This window comes from Oryzias latipes, chromosome 14 (genome assembly GCF_053564925.1).
Source record: "Oryzias latipes strain Hd-rR chromosome 14, Olatipes_Hd-rR_3.1".
Lineage (NCBI taxonomy): Eukaryota > Metazoa > Chordata > Actinopteri > Beloniformes > Adrianichthyidae > Oryzias > Oryzias latipes.
In genome coordinates this window covers 2137501-2153534 of record NC_136250.1, presented here as the reverse complement: position 1 = coordinate 2153534, position 16034 = coordinate 2137501, and the positions used below count along the sequence as shown (strand labels likewise).

General features: G+C 42.1%; 1 protein-coding gene across 2 annotated transcripts in view; it reads left to right on the top strand.

Annotated features, from left to right (window-relative positions):
• Positions 1-1808: 1808 nt before the first annotated feature.
• The window catches only part of cfap58 (cilia and flagella associated protein 58), a 16399-nt gene continuing 2173 nt past the window's right edge, over positions 1809-16034 (top strand). Inside the window, exons 1-16 of one of the 2 annotated variants that reach the window (XM_004084230.5) lie at positions 1809-1946; positions 2571-2834; positions 2908-3041; positions 3105-3255; positions 3327-3521; positions 3876-4013; positions 4162-4321; positions 4828-4910; positions 5909-6100; positions 6172-6333; positions 6479-6625; positions 12789-12929; positions 13001-13224; positions 13510-13618; positions 13698-13802; positions 15979-16034. The exon at positions 15979-16034 is cut by the window's right edge and continues 64 nt beyond it. In XM_004084230.5, coding sequence (XP_004084278.1) covers positions 1941-1946; positions 2571-2834; positions 2908-3041; positions 3105-3255; positions 3327-3521; positions 3876-4013; positions 4162-4321; positions 4828-4910; positions 5909-6100; positions 6172-6333; positions 6479-6625; positions 12789-12929; positions 13001-13224; positions 13510-13618; positions 13698-13802; positions 15979-16034 — 2267 coding nt within the window. In that variant the 5' untranslated portion in view covers positions 1809-1940. The remainder of the gene's footprint in view (positions 1947-2570; positions 2835-2907; positions 3042-3104; positions 3256-3326; positions 3522-3875; positions 4014-4161; positions 4322-4827; positions 4911-5908; positions 6101-6171; positions 6334-6478; positions 6626-12788; positions 12930-13000; positions 13225-13509; positions 13619-13697; positions 13803-15978) is intronic. The other variant, XM_078931060.1, reaches the window with a different exon arrangement.

Sequence of the window (16034 nt, the reverse complement as noted above, 5' to 3'; positions counted from 1 at the left end):
CTAAAGCGGAAGGGATCTCAAGAGTAGTTTATCCTGCCTTATCTTTGTTTGTTCCTGATTCAACTTCCAAAGAAATAAACAACTTCTTAGTTAACTTTGCATGAAGAAATAGATGTCACTTTCTCCAGAAAGAACAACTTTATGCCCCCCCCATGTAAAGGAGGGTATTAACTCAAACAAAATATACATTTAAAATTAACTGGATTAAAAAATGTCTTCAACACTCAAATTCAATTTGGTAGATTATCCCTTTCAATATTTTTAATAAAATTGGTGGCATTCAATTTCTATTAACCCTTGTGCTATCCTAGGCCCTTTAACATTGGGAGTTGGGTCATCTAGACCCACTAGACAGTGCTCTGAACCTTTTTTCTTCAATGATTTGTGATCTTCACTGGTGTCCATGGATTACATGAAAACTTTCCACCTTTATCCAGCTTTGTCATGGTAGGGAGAACACATCAATGGAAGGGGGGGTCATCTTGACCCCATAGGATAGCAATTATAATATCAAAAAGATTCCCGTCAATCTTTCAAATTTTTATCAGCAGGCTCCTCTTGCTTGGAAGTTATGTTATAGTCATAATTTTTCACCACACAAAAGTATAATTTGGAACAATGAGGACATAAAAATACAGGATAAATCTTTATTTAAACAAAACTGGATCGATAAAAAAATAATTTATGTTTCGGATCTTTCTGATGAGAATGGTACCCTTTTGGATTATGGCAGGTTTCCAAATAAAATGTGTTTTCCATTAACAAGCAAAGAATTTAACAGTGTAATGAAAGCTCTCCCCTCAGGATTAATTCAGCTGATGACCTCTGACCTTAAATATCAAGAAGCCTCTAAAATGGACTTTCCTTTAATAATTAATGGTATTGATATTTTCAATAAAAAGTGGAACAACAAATATATTTGTAATACTTTAAGTGAAAAAAGAAACATTACACCGAGAGGAGAAATCTTTTGGAACATTCTTTAAAATAAAAAAGAAATACATAAAAAAAAAATCTACATTTACCCCACAAATATGTTTATATCCAAATTCTCAAATATAGAAAATAATTGTAGTTTTTGTATTGATTTCACTGAAACAGTTTTTCACCTTTTCTACTTTTGTAAATTTTCCCGTGAATATTGGAACCAAGTAGAACGCTTTGTAAACATCAAATTTAATTGTAACATTATAATAAATCCTCACATATTTCAATTCTGATGATAAAAAAGTAGAAAACAGTATTAATTTGTTCATTCTCCAATCTAAATTGTATATATATAGGTGCAGAATAAAAAAAACAACTCCCAATTTTACTGTATTTAAGATCGAGATGCTTCAGTTTTATGAATACATTAAAAAATAAACACACCCAAAACAAGTAACACTGGAACAATTTGTGCTTTTTTTATGTAATCCCCTCCTCTTAGAAAACTTTGTATTGTAAACATTACTATTTATTAATTTTTTTGTATTCTCTTTAAAATATTATAAGATACTTTATTTTCTTATCAGCAAGTTCTATTTTTGATATTTTTCTGCTACGATTATTACTTGAGGTGATTGAATGGGTTTGGAATGATGGCATTGATTACTGCTGATGATGATGATCGGTCTGACTCCTTGATGTTGGATTTTGTACGTTAATGCTATGTTCAATAAAGCTGGGAGAAAAAAACAGCAACAACGGGGAGATCGCCGTTGCTCACCAAAACCGTAGACAACAGAAATGTGTGCATCATTTGTCTGAATTCCCCCCACACCCCCCGCTCTGGATCCCGGGTTCAAAGCAAGATAATCCATGGAAAAGCATCGGATTAACGGCGTTTGACCTCAGCGAATTTGAAGTCTTGATCTCGCGAGATCACTGGTTGCTTAGAAACCAGTGTTAACAAATGTGGAAATCGGCAGTTGCCGTCCTTAAACATTACAGCTCTAATAATGGAGGTACGTGTCTTTTGTCTAAACAGCATTTCAGAATGATTCTAAAAATGTGTCTCTAAACATTTCCATGCATGTTTAGGCTTCATTTGGGTCATAGATTCTCCTTTAGCTCCCACTCCGGTGGGTCAAAGGAGTCAAGTGAAATGTTTGGCAGCCTGTTTGTAAGGATTCATTCACCTGTCAGTGAAGCAATGATACTTCTGATGACAGTGTGAGTTTTCTAGACAAGGAAAAAGGTTTGAGAGATTTTGATGCATGTTCTCCCCGTGGACCTTCCAAAAACATGGTAATTGGTTACTCTAAATGTCCATAGGTGTGAATGTGAGTGTGTATGGGTGTGAGATTATGGCCCTGCGACAGACAGGCGACCTGTCCAGGGTGTCCCCTGCCTTCGCCTGCTGGATAGGCTCCAGCAGCCCTGTGACCCCAAAAGAGACATTTGAGAAAAGGGATGGATGGCTGTTTGAGAATCACATCTTCTCAAATAGTCATGTTTTCTCATGAAGGAAGACAGTGCTTCTTTAGTGTGTGTGTGTGTGTGTGGGGGGGGAGGGGGGGGGGTCTTTGTCGGTCTGATCAGCTAACTCTGAAAGTCACTTCCATTCTTTACCTCTGCTGTTTCCGTAGGGACAAAAGGCAGACGATGCTTCTGAGTCGGTGGAGCAGTTTCAGGCGGTGCTCAGCGAGTTGGTGGGGGGCGAGAGTGCGGATAAGATCCGGGGGGAGTTTGAAAAGCTCACCCACGCTCTCAAAAAGTCACAGGAAAATGAAAAAAGACTGAGGTCAAAGTGCAGGGAACTAAATGCAGAAGTTGTGTCATCTTCAACCAAGGTGGCAGCTGCTCTGAAACTGTCCCAGGAAGACGAGACAACACTAACGTCTTTGAAACGGGTAAAACATAAAACAGCAGGAAGTCCCTCTTTTTATTCTCTGTTTAAATATCTAAAATACTTTCTTAACTCAGGAGCTGGATAAAGCCTGGAAAATGGTGGATGCTGCCCACGACCGAGAAAAGAAGGACAGTGAGGCCATCAGGGTCCTGAAAGAGGAGGTTTCCAAACTCACACAACAAACTGACAATAACAGAGACCAGCACAGGTGAGTCCTCAAAGTCACAGCCGGAAATAGATGAGACTTGCCGTCATCTCCTGCTTCTCTCAGTGAACTCTTTAGAAAGGTTGAGGAGTTGACAAAAGAAAGGGATGAGCTGATGGCAAAGGGGGAGGACCTCAGGAAGAGACTGAATGAGGCTCACGCAGCTCAGCAGGAGCTGGAGACTCAGAGAGAGAAGGCCTCCCAGACGCTCGCTCAGGTACAAAACTACATACATACATGAGTAGAGTGTCTTGTAACAAAACTCCTTCTCTCCATTTCTAACTCCAGCTTCAGCAGGAGCTGCAGGTCCAGCAGAACGACATTTCCCGTGAAGTGAGACTAAAGGAAAAGCTGGACAAAGAGGTTCAGCAGCTGCACACTGACATGGAGGCCAAGTTAGGAGAAATCAAATCCCTGAGTCTTCAGGTCCAGAAGGCCAAAGAGGAGCAGCAGAGACTGGAACTGCTGCTCAAAGAGCAAAGGGTAAATGTGATGTGGACATCTTTACTTCAAAGATTCCAATGAGGTTCTTTCTTCATTTTGTGTGGACACAACACTGGTTCTTCATTTGTAGGCTGTCTTTTTTTATTATCATTTTTGACTTCTGAAAGATGGTGAAATAAACATCTATACAGGAAATTGATCTGACTGAAAAGAATTGGCTTCATCAATAAAGAGAAAATTCTTAAACTTGGAAGAACAGTATTTTAAGGGGCATTCAACAGTTCTGGAGAGTTTGGCTCTTTGGAGGCAAAATGCTAAAGAAGATCAGTCAAGAAATGAGAGCATGAACCATCAGATTATCATCTCAGACTTAATCCAATCCTGCTAACACAGATGTTGAACGATAGAAGCACCAAGGAGCTGGAGCAGATGCAGGCCAGGAAAAGCAAGCTGCAGCAGGAGTTTGAGCAGCTGGCATCAACCAAAGAGCGCCTCCTTGTGGACAACCAGCAGATCACAAATGAGCTGAAGGTACATGATGCTGTCCATGTGTGCATGCGCTGGAAATGACAAACACCAACAATACCAATGTGTGCGTTGATGACAATGACAGAAGATACTGTCAAACAGACGTCAGTCAGAAACATTGTTCTCTTTTTCTCTGATATTTGGCGGTCAGATGAGAGAAGAGGAGGTGAGTCAGATGCGTCAGGAAATTTCCAAACAAACCAAGACCAGAGAAACTGTGCAGAAGAAGTTCTGGCAGATGGAGGAGCAGAAGGCAGATGTGGAAGTTCAGATGGAGGTACTGAAAGCTCAGACTGCTGCTCTGGAGAAAGGTAAGGGTCTTAGCTTTAAAGGTATGTTTGGTGGGGGGGTGGGGGGTGCAGGCTTGCCTTTTGGAGCTATCATTTCTGTGTCGCGGTTTTTGTAACAATTCAAGTAATGTCTTCATGAAAGGAATCAGTCAGTTCTTTCAGTCAGATAAAAATGAAGAAAATAAAAATCTGAAATGGGCTGTTTAAGGACTTGTCAGAAATGAAGATGTTGTGATGCAATGAATGCAAACATCCTGAAGCAGGACTGGCTGGAACTGCAGTGGCTCTTTGGTGGGCATGTGAGCACAGAAGCATGGTGAGCCTGCAGGAGTTGCAGGGTTAAACTCGCTCTGAAAGCACGTCTCCTGTTGCTTTGTGTAAGCCGCTGTGTGCCATGAGAGCAAGCAGTCGGTGACGAGTTCATCTTTCACAGACACACCGCTGGAAACTTTTCCACCTGATTCATTACTACAGAAGAAATGAAAAAGTCAGCATGAAGTATTTAAGCATTCTTTCTTTTACTGCAGATCTCGAAGCAGCCAAAAAACAAGTGGAAACAGAAAAAAAAGCAAAAGATGAGCTGATTCGAGAGAGAGATATCTTGAGTAAGGTGGGCCAATGGTTTAGTTTATGGTAAATTGTTGTGTTTTTTTTGTACCTTTCATAAAGACTATCACAAAACATTAAGATATGCAATCCAACAGTCTGTAGGTCCACACATCTTCATGACTGGAAATGAGCAATAAGAAGGAAAAAGCTCTTCTTTTGTTTCAGCCCCTGTATCAAAGTCTCAGTCTTAGATGATCTTTACCAGCTGCCACCACACACAACACTAACAACACATGACATCGCAGAAAGTGTCTCTTTGCAAAAATGTTACATTTTATATGAACAACTTTTTGTTTAGAATTCCAAACAAAAGATAAACATGTCTGCCTTAAAGCTGTGTGAGCAACTAAAAACTTAAAATCACATTTCCTCCTGTGATTTTCACCTGTGGAAGTAAAAACAAACTTATGAACTCTCTGGCACCCCTTTAGTTTTAACTTAGGCATGCTTAATAAAGTTTGCTGTTTAACTAAATCTTCAAATTTCCAACAGTCCTGACCTAATAAATAATACATTTTTATTTCCCCTATATTCAACTTTATGTTTTATTCAAATAACTTTCTGCACTAAATTGGTTTTACATGTATTACCCCACACTTCAATTGTCAGAAGTCAGGACTCTGTCTCCCTCTCTGGTCACCGGTGGGAACCGTCTCCAGAGTTTTGTTTGCTCTTCATCTCCCAGCAACCCCAGCCCCCAGTTTCTGGATGACACACACCTGACTTTCCTTTGCAAATCAATCACAGCACTCTTAAGCATTGCACTGAGCCTCACTCGGTGCGAAGTACTGTTTGTGCCACTCTGCCTGCATTACCGAGCGTTATCTGTTAACACCCCCACCCCTTGCACACACATAGACACATGCATGGATACGGACTGACACAAACATTTACACAGCCATGCAAGGTGGTGACAGCGAGCATTGAGGGCTTTGACGAGTGTGACGAGTGGGTGCAGGGCCACCTCACAATCACACTTATCATTTTCTACATTACTAGAACGTTATGAAAGCTGTGCAGTCAAGTGAGAAACAGCAGAACGCCATGAAGCTCCTGGAGCTGGATAAGAGGAGCCTGGAGCAGGAGATCAGCGGATACCAGCAGGAGGCCCAGAAGCAGCGCAAGATCATCCAGCAGCTGGAAAAAGAAAGGGACCGCCACATTGATGAGAGCAGCAGCCTGATGCAAAAGGCAGGTGGTTGGGGGTAGGGGTCCTTTTGGATCATTTTGGTCTGACGTGGGTGACAACCCTGCCTACACAGGTGCAGCAAAGAATGAATGATGTGAAAGTCAAAGATGTGGAGATATGTGACTGGAAGAAGAAAGTGGCAGAGGCAGAGTGCAAACTGAAGCAGCAAGAGAGCCTGCTGGAGTCCGTCATGTCTGAGAGGAACCTGTACAGCAAAAGCATTGCAGAGGCTCAGGTGGGGCCTTCATGTCATTCACAAAAAATGATATTGTTAGGGTGATTGTCTAATACTGAGTTTTCTGGGGGGGGGGGATTCTCATTTTTCTGCCTTCTCTGATCCCACTGATCCCTCTTTCTTATCCTGGCGTGTCTCACTGTAGGACGAGATCACAGAGTTGAAGAGAAGGATTAGGACACTGAGCAACCAGGTTTCTCGGCTCAAAGAGGAGATCAGCATCAAACACCAGGACTGTGCCAGCAGTCAGGCTGAACACAAGCGCCTAGACAAGGAGAATGAGAACTTAAGGGTAGGCTGACTGTCATGGTAGACGGTACAGTATTCACAAAAGCAAGGTCTGTTGATTTCTTTAAACTGAAGAAATCATTAAAAAATTACGCTTCTTCCTCTCGCTTTGTGTGAGGTGGGGGATGTGGGGCCTGGGGGGTCGGCTCTTGCAACGGGGTCCTTGGGCTGAGATAACATGGGGCACTGGGATGGGCTGTTTTTTCACCAATCGGGGGTCAGTCTAGTAGCTGTCCCTGACTCAGATGACCATTTATTAGGGCGATGGAGGGGTGGGGGGTCAGCCTGCGATGCAAATCGGGGGGAGCAGCTACTTGGCAGTGGTGCCCCAACCATGGTTGCCACATACACGCGCCTCTCCCCTCTTGGTTTTAATTCCACCATAGACATGTAGGACCCTTGGCAGGGGGGTTAGTTGGACATCACTACCAGCAATCAGGGGGTGTCCTCTCAGTGCCCTACCCACCAGTTTTATCGGCACCCTTTCGTGCATACACCTTTTGCCTCACAACAATATATCACACTTTTCTTAAACAGGGTGGGGTGCAGTGGGGTCATGCTCAGAACTCCTGGGTGTGCATCTGGGTGCGGCAGGGAGGCTATTCTTCTGGTTGGGCTGGAGCTGTGGCGGTCCTGCTCGCCCTGGTCTGAGTAGCTGAGGTGATTGCCCGGGAGCCGGTTTCCTCTATCTAAAGTTAAAGTCCCATTATTTGTCACACATTATCTGCTCCCCCATCACCTGGGGGAGCGGTGAGCTGCAGACACAGCAGCGCTCAAGAACCATTTGGTGGCTTAACCCCCCCCAATCCATCCCTTAATGCTGAGTGTCAAGCAGGGAGCCATTGGGTCCCATTTTTAGAGTCTTTGGTATGAGCCGGCCTGGATTTGAACTCACGATCTTCTAGTCACAAGGCGGACACTCTACCACAGGGCCACTACCTGCTATATTGTGCTGGTGTCGGGGGGGTCTGGCTAGCGCTGCTCCTGCGGGGGTCTTGGTGTGGGGATGACCGGGCACTCTCCCTCTTTTCTTACATTCCATCATCTCCCCCAGCAGAACAGAAACACTCACTCCAGTACAGGGCTGTATTCCAAAAAGCAGGTTATGCTAATTACCACGGTAAGTTTGAGGCTAAGGAAGTTGATAACCTCAGCTTTCAGTTCCAGAAATGGAGGTATGTTTCAGGGTATGTCAAGTTGCCATAGCAACTCATGCTCTGAACATAACCTGGTCTGGAGCAGGTTTAGTTGAAGGTTAGTTTGTTTACAGAGAGGTGAAGCAGCATGGCGTGTCCATTTGAAGATGATTTAGTGGATGAAGAAGCTCAGATAATACTTTTTCCACCATGAGAGGGTGATAAGACCACATATGGATGTTGGAAAGATAAACTATTTTACTTTGATCTAACTTAATTATTTGCTTCAGTTAAGATAAATCAATTCTTTTTTGTTAAGTCAGTTTAAAAATAACACATAGTTATCAGACATTTATTTTACTTTCATTTAAATTAATTTAATTAAGTAGGTGTAACTTTGGTGCTGCTGTTTGATTGGCACCGCAAGGAATTGTGGGATACCATTCCCTTTGCCTGTCTGGACGGATTTGGGTTTAAGTGTGGTTTTTTGGCCAAATGTGTTCAGTTGTTTAGCTGTTTTACTGTGTTTTGCAGAGTTATTTTGTCCTGTTATATTTAATTCTTTCTGCACCATGAGTGAGAGGGAATGAGAGGATGATGTGGTTATATAGCACCACTACTGTGTAGTGGTGTAATGATTGATTCAGAGATATGATATGTGGATACACAATTCAAATTCATTTCATTACATTCATTTTATTGTTATACAAATGAGAATATCTGCAGCCTCTAACTTAGACATATGAGAGTTCAAGAATTACAATAAATTCAGATGGAAAAACTTTAATTAAATTGGAGTAATATCACATTTAGTTAGAAAAATATGTAAATTTGAGTTGTAAATAAATACTGAGTTAGACGTAAGAAATTAGGTTGAATAAATTTAACCCAATTACCTGTTACCAATTGAATTAATTTAAGTTGGATAAGTTATCTATATATGCGTCACAATGAAAATAAGATCAGAAACTCATTCGTTTACTTTGTCCGTTCTTTTTCTCCAAGCAGAAACTCGTATTACTTTTTTGATGGACGTATAATCTTCATACGGAGTCATTGAAATCTACGACTCCGTCTCACTAAAGTGTAGCGCTCTCTTTTTTTCTCCACGTGTTTTCACGGTGACTCCAGAAATCAGCGATCCATTGAGAATGTCTTTATGTACCTACTGTGCACGTGCATTAACCCAGGGTTACCAAGTCCAGCGTAATTACTCTAACTCATATTCGGTCTTTTGGAACCGACATACCCAGAGTAAGCAAGTTCAGGTCGATTTCAGCCAGAGTTCAGGCTTAAAGTCAGGGGAGTTTAAACATGCTTCCTGGAATACCCTCCAGGTGTCAGCCCACCTAAACAGTGTGACAGAGTGAAATGCAACATACACTGACCAAAAATATAGACGCAAATCTTTTCCTATTGCTCCCATTTTTTATGGTATGAACTCAAAGATGTGAAACATTTTCCACATACACAAAATAACCAGTTATCTGAAATATTGTTCACAAATCTGTCTAAATCTGTGATAGTGAGCACTTCTCCTTTGCCCAAGACAATCCATCCCACCTCACAGGTGTGCCATATTAAGATGCTGATTAGACAGCATGATTATTGCACAGGTGTGCCTTAGACTGGCCACAAGAAAAGGCCACTCTGATCTCTTCAGTTGTATCACACAGCACAATGTCACAGATGTCGCAAGTTTTGAGGGAGCGTGCAATTGGCATGCTGATAGCAGGAATGTCCGCCAGAGCTGTTACTAGGGAATTGAATGTCCATTTCTCCACCATAAGCCGTCTCCAAAGGCGTTTCCGAGAATTTGGCAGCACATCCAACCGCCTCACACCGCAGACCACGTGTAACCACACCAGCCCAAGACCTCCACATCCAGCAAGTCCACCTCCAAGATCGTCTGAGACCAGCCACTCGGACAGCTGCTGAAACAATCGGTTTGCATAACCACAGAATTTCTGCACAAACTGTCAGAAACCATCTCAGGGAAGCTCATCTGCATGCTCGTCGTCCTCATCGAGGTCTCAACTTCACTCCAGTTCGTCGTCGTAACCGACTTGAGTGGGCAAATGCTCACATGCGATGGCGTCTGACACGTTGGAGAGGTGTTCTCTTTACGGATGAATCCCGGTTTACACTGTTCAGGGCAGATGGCAGACAGCGTGTGTGGCGTTGTGTGGGTGAGCGGTTTTCTGATGTCAATGTTGTGGATCGAGTAGCCCATGGTGGTGGTGGGGTTATGGTATGGGCGAAGAACACAGGTGCATTTCATTGATGGCATTTGGATTGCACAGAGATACCGTGACGAGATCCTGGAGCCCATTGTTGTGCCGTACATCCAACAACATCACCTCATTTTGCAGCATGATAATGCACAGCCCCATGTTGCAAGGATCTGTACACAATTCTTGGAAGCTGAAAACATCCCAGTTCTTGCATGGCCAGCATACTCACCGGCCATGTCACCCATTGAGCATGTTTGGGATGCTCTGGATCGGCGTATACGACAGCGTGTTCCAGTTCCTGCCAATATCCAGCAACTTCGCACAGCCATTGAAGAAGAGTGGACCAACATTCCACAGGCCACAATAGACAACCTGATCAACTCTGTGCGAAGGAGATGTGTCGCACTTCATGAGGCAAATGGTGGTCACACCAGGTACTGACTGGTTATCTGAGTCCCCTGACCCCCTCAATAAAACAAAACTGAAGATTTCAGAGTGGCCTTTTCTTGTGGCCAGTCTAAGGCACACCTGTGCAATAATCATGCTGTCTAATCAGCATCTTGATATGGCACACCTGTGAGGTGGGATGGATTGTCTTGGCAAAGGAGAAGTGCTCACTATCACAGATTTAGACAGATTTGTGAACAATATTTCAGATAACTGGTTATTTTGTGTATGTGGAAAATGTTTCACATCTTTGAGTTCATACCATAAAAAATGGGAGCAATAACAAAAGATTTGCATTTATATTTTTGGTCAGTTTGTATCATTTTAGTGTGTGTGGACAGGCCCCGCCCCTTAACATGCACCTGACAGAAATGATTATTAACTTCCCGCAACTTGTTGCTTGTTGATCCTACCTACCCCCCCCCCCCCATCATCGGTGTGCAATGTTTTTTCATTTGATTTCTTGTACTGCAGCAACGGTCGGCTGTCAGTTAGCCTACTTTAGCTCCGAGTTAGCTTAATTGTTTTTGTTTGGCTCCCTGCTTTCTTCTTCTTTCTCTTTCGGCTTTTCCCATCAGGGGTCGCCATAGCGAATCATCCTTTTCCACCTCACTCTATCATGGACATCTTCTACCCTAACATTAGCCAACTTCATGTCCTCTGTTAAGACATCCATGTATTTCCTCTTTGGCCGTCCTCTTGCCCTCCTGCCAGGCAGCTCCATCTCCAACATCCTTCTACCAATATATCCACTATCCCTCCTCTGAACATGTCCAAACCATCTCAGTCTGGCTTCTCTGACTTTGTCGCTAACACAGGCAACATGAGCCGTCCCTCTGATGTACTCGTTCCTTATCCTGTCTAACCTGGTCACTCCTAAGGAGAACCTCAACATCTTCATCTCTGCTACCTCCATCTCAGCCTCTTGTCTCTGTCTCACTGCTACCGTCTCTAACCCATAGAGTAGAGCTGGTCTCACCACTGTCTTGTACACCTTTCCTTTGAGTCTTGCTGGCACTCTTCTGTCACACAACACTCCTGACACTTTCCTCCACCCGCTCCAACCTGCCTGCACTCGCCTCTTCACCTCTTTTCCACACTCCCCATCACACTGAACTGTTGACCCCAAGTACTTAAACTCCTGCACCTTCTCCACCTCAGCCCTACGGTCAGCCCCCTGTGACCTAACGCTTCTACCTTGATCCCTCTCATTCAGACACATGTTATCCTCTTAATATCAAACAATATTGACAGACATGCACCTTTATATGGCCAGCAGAAGCTGCAGCAGCCTTTGAAGTTCTTCGACCTTTGACCTCAGAAAGAGGCTGCCATCTTGAATTAAAAAGAAAAACACTTTTAGAATCAACTACAAGCAAAAACTTATCCTAGGGCCTGTCATTGATCATTTCCTAACTTCTTTGGCATCATTAGGAAGTAAATGTGAGGAAAAACGTTGCAATTAGAACTTTGAATGGCGTGTTGTTAGCAAGCTCACTAAAGTGCCGTTCTCCTGTTACTGAAACATTTTTCAACTGGATACTGTGAAATTTTATTGCCTGGATCCCTGGCTAAAGCAGAACAAAATACATTAACATTGTAGCCTTGAGCATCTGATAAAGAGAAATACTAGAACGCACTTGGCAGAATGTCTGTTTAAGGCGTTGAAACAAGTTGGTCGTACTCTCACCTTTGGCAGCTACAACCTTTAAACAGATTTTGCTGTGTTTGCTTTAATGCTCCAAGTTTGAAGTCACAACCCGTTGGCAACATTTGATTTTTTACTCACCAGACAAGTTGGCTAATGAAAAAAAATCTATCGACCAGGCACATTTTTTACCGGACAAATGATTCCATTACTTTACAAGTGTTGTTTTAAAAAATGATATTATGTTGTCTGCAAAGAGAGAGGAAGTCACAACATATAACATCAGATAAGAAAGATAATAGAAACAAGTGTTTTGAGTGACTCTGTTTCTAATCTGTCTTTGCTCTCTGCTTCTGGCCTTTTCATGTGGTGTATGACGTTTCTTTTTTAGTATTTTCTATCACAAATTAGTTATTTCTTCTCTTTAGCACAGCTAAAAGCCCCCCTGTAACTGTTATGTCAGTCTGAACCAACTGAACTCTCAAAAGAAGCTGCTCTTCACTTTGCTGCAGTTTTCATATTTTCTCATAATGAGAGACAGACAGGATTTACTCCCAACAGCAAAAGCACAAGAAAACACAGAGCTTGGAAAACAAAATCTTGATGTTCCCAAAAAGAAATTGTCTAGAAAAACCAATTTGCATTATTGATAACATCGATTTAACACCCAGCCCTCTACTGAACCTCTGTGTTCTTTGTCAGGAGGAGCTGCAGTCCATGAAGCTCCAGCTGGAGGAAACAAAGAAGCATTTTGACAGTCAAAGAGCTGAACAACAAAACCTGCACAAGATAATATCAGACAACGACAGCGAGTACACCCGACTGAAGGGACAGCTGCAGCAGGTAAAGAAGAAGAATGCAAGCGGTCTGAGCTAAAGACAGCAAATGTCAGACACTGATGATGTTCTGTAAAGGTGACAGGGGAGCGGGACAGCCTGGGCAAACAGCTTCTGCACAGAAATGATGAACGCTCACTGCTGTATGAGAAGATCAGGATCCAGCAATCAATCCTGGCAAAGGGGGATTTTCACTACAAGCAGAGGCTGGAGGACATCCGCCTGCTCAAGCTGGAGATCAAGAGGCTGCAGTGCAAGAAGAGCCGCATGGACAGGACCATGCCCAACACAGAGGAGCTGAGGTGAGGCGGGATGATCAGGATGGGGGGTAAGAAGGGCTTTACAGCTTTGTGGGAGAAAAAAAAGAAGGTTGGGGACTAATGCAGTTTTCAAAAAAAATAAAAAATCCCTGAATGTTTAGATATTAAAGACTCATAAATGAATGTTTCTTACCACTAAGTTATGTGATAAAAAGCTCTGTTTAGCAATATCATTTTCTAGGTAAATTTAAGTGAACATCTTTTGGATTTCTTTATGACAATGACAGAACCTTTGGGGGGGTCTTCATGTGAAATGGTGTTCTGCAGACAGGAGCTGATCCACCTGCAGAAGGAGCTGATCAGAGAACGAGTGAGGAACAGTGCTCTTGAGGAGCAGCTGAAGCCAATAAACATTCACAGATGGAGGCAGCTGGAGGTCAGGGCTTTGTCATTCAAATCTTTCATGTCTTTTTTCTTGAAATGTTAATACTTAGAGATGTGATCTTGTCTTCCAGGGAGGGGATCCTGGTAAATACCTGCTCATCCAGAAGATTCAATGCTTGCAGAAGAGATTGATCACCAAAACCCAGGAGCTGGAGGAGCAGGAGCTTCTGCTGCAGGTTCACCCCTCCACCCTCACTCGGCACTCTTGGACTTGATGACAAACTCTTTTGGAAAACTGAAAAGAATTTCAGTCACTAAGACATATTTCCTTAAACTGAAATTATTTTGCTATTGAAAAACCTGAATTTTATTTTCTTGCAAGACAAAAAAACAAATTGTCTTGAAACAAGGGTCTTTTAGTTTCTTAAGAGGGTTTTTTGCAGTGAAGCATACATCTGCAGCATTGACATTCATCACAAACTTCTCTGATGCAAAAATATTGAAGTAGTTCATTCATTCATTCATTTTCTATGCCGTTTTATCCCTTTCGGGGTCATGGGGCTGCCAGAGCCTATCCTGGCCACTTGTAGCCGAAGGCAGGGGGACACCCTGAACAAGTCGCCAGTTTGTTGTAGGGTAGAATGTCCTCACTCACACACCCATTCACTCCCACACTCACACCTAGGGTCAATTTAGAGTTGCCAATTAACCTATGAAGCATGTTTTTGGATGGTGGGAGGAAGCCGGAGACCCCACGCATGCACGGGGAGAACATGCAAACTCCACACAGAAAGGTCCCCCATTGATGTTGTGTTTTTCATGTCCCCCAGCCGGGACTTGAACCGGGGGCCTTCTTGCTGTGAGGCAAGAGCGCTAACCACTGCGCCACTGTGCAGCCCTAGTAGTGAAGTAGTGTGATTTATTAATACCTTGAAAAATATGGGGGTCAAATTTGGATCAGCTTAAAGTGAATGAAAAAAACACAGATGGTAAATCAGAAAAAAAGGAAGATTTGAAAACAAGACATTTTGAATTTAAAACAAAAATTTAAAAACAGTTTTGAAGTCAAAAGTACACATTGTAAACTTGAAGGAACTATTAAAAATGTGAAAAGAAAGAAATGTGAATTTGAAAAAATTATATTGTAAACTTGAGAGAAATATTGAACTTTCTGTGAAAAAAAAAATTTAAAACGTGAATAAAAAAATGTAAAAGCCCAAAAGTGTTACAGAAAAAAAAAGTTTTTTTATTCTTTCTCTTCTTCTTTCCTTTCAGTTTTCACTGCAGAGCTGATCCTATTTTTATTTGGGGGTGGGGCTTTGAGCTAACTGGCTACCGGGACATGATTCCCTATCTGAGGTAAACAGTGTCTGTTCATGTGCCCCCCCACTCCGATGTACCAAACTTTGGGAGAGCATTTTCACTACCGAACAGTTTTCACGCATTATATTGCTGTTCTACTTTCCCGGTTGATATTTTGTTTCAGCGTGACTTAGCTGTTGAGCTTATCAATCAATCACTTCTGTGTGGTGTCTTACAACCACCCCTGGCTGCAGTGTGCAGACCGAGGCGTGGCTCAATGTGGGCGGAGTTAAACACGTTTAACCCCACCCACTGTATGTGATTCTTCCTCGTCACCGCATTTGCCATATTTTTCTTCATGTCATTAGATTAAGGCTCACCACATACATTTTTTTTTATTAATAGGAAGACTTTTAAAAACCGTGAAAACTGAACTGAAAGCAAAGGGGAGAAATGAAAAAAAGTTGAAAATACAAATAAACTTTTTTTTTTGGTGACAGTCTTATGTTTACATTTTTTTTATTTCAATTTAAATTGTTTTTCGAAATAATTCATTTTGATTTCAAGTTTACACTTTCCCCCCTAATTAACTTTTTTTTTTTTACTTTTCAATAATTCCTTCAAGTTTACAGTGTGCATTCTGAAACATTTATTCTGAATTTCTGAAGCATGTTTTGTGCACATTTGTGAGAAACACCTATGTGCATTTGTTAAACATTTAGTGTGCATGTGTGAAACACAGCGTGTGTGCGTGTGTGAAACCTTTAGTGTGCATTTACAAATTGATATTGCAGGTTTGCATAAAATTGCTATTGTGAATCTGACTGTGGGCATTTCTGAATTATGAGACTGGTCTGGCCTCTCAAAACTGTTTTTTAGACTTTGTCTAAAAACGGCAAAGTCATGATGAAAGGACTACTGGGGAAGCTTTGAAAATAAATCAAAAGACGACTGGAGCGATTTTAAGGAGTCCCTGCAGATTGTGTCAGACTGTATACTTAAAAAACAAATCTTTTAATATGATTTTTTTTTAAGTCATCAAAGGATCACACAAGCAAAAATGTTAATGGAATTCAGTTCTTTTTACGATAACTTTTTAATTCTTTGTAGGAAAAGGAAAAGCTCTATGTGGAGCTGAAAACCATGCTGGCCAGGCGACCCGGTCC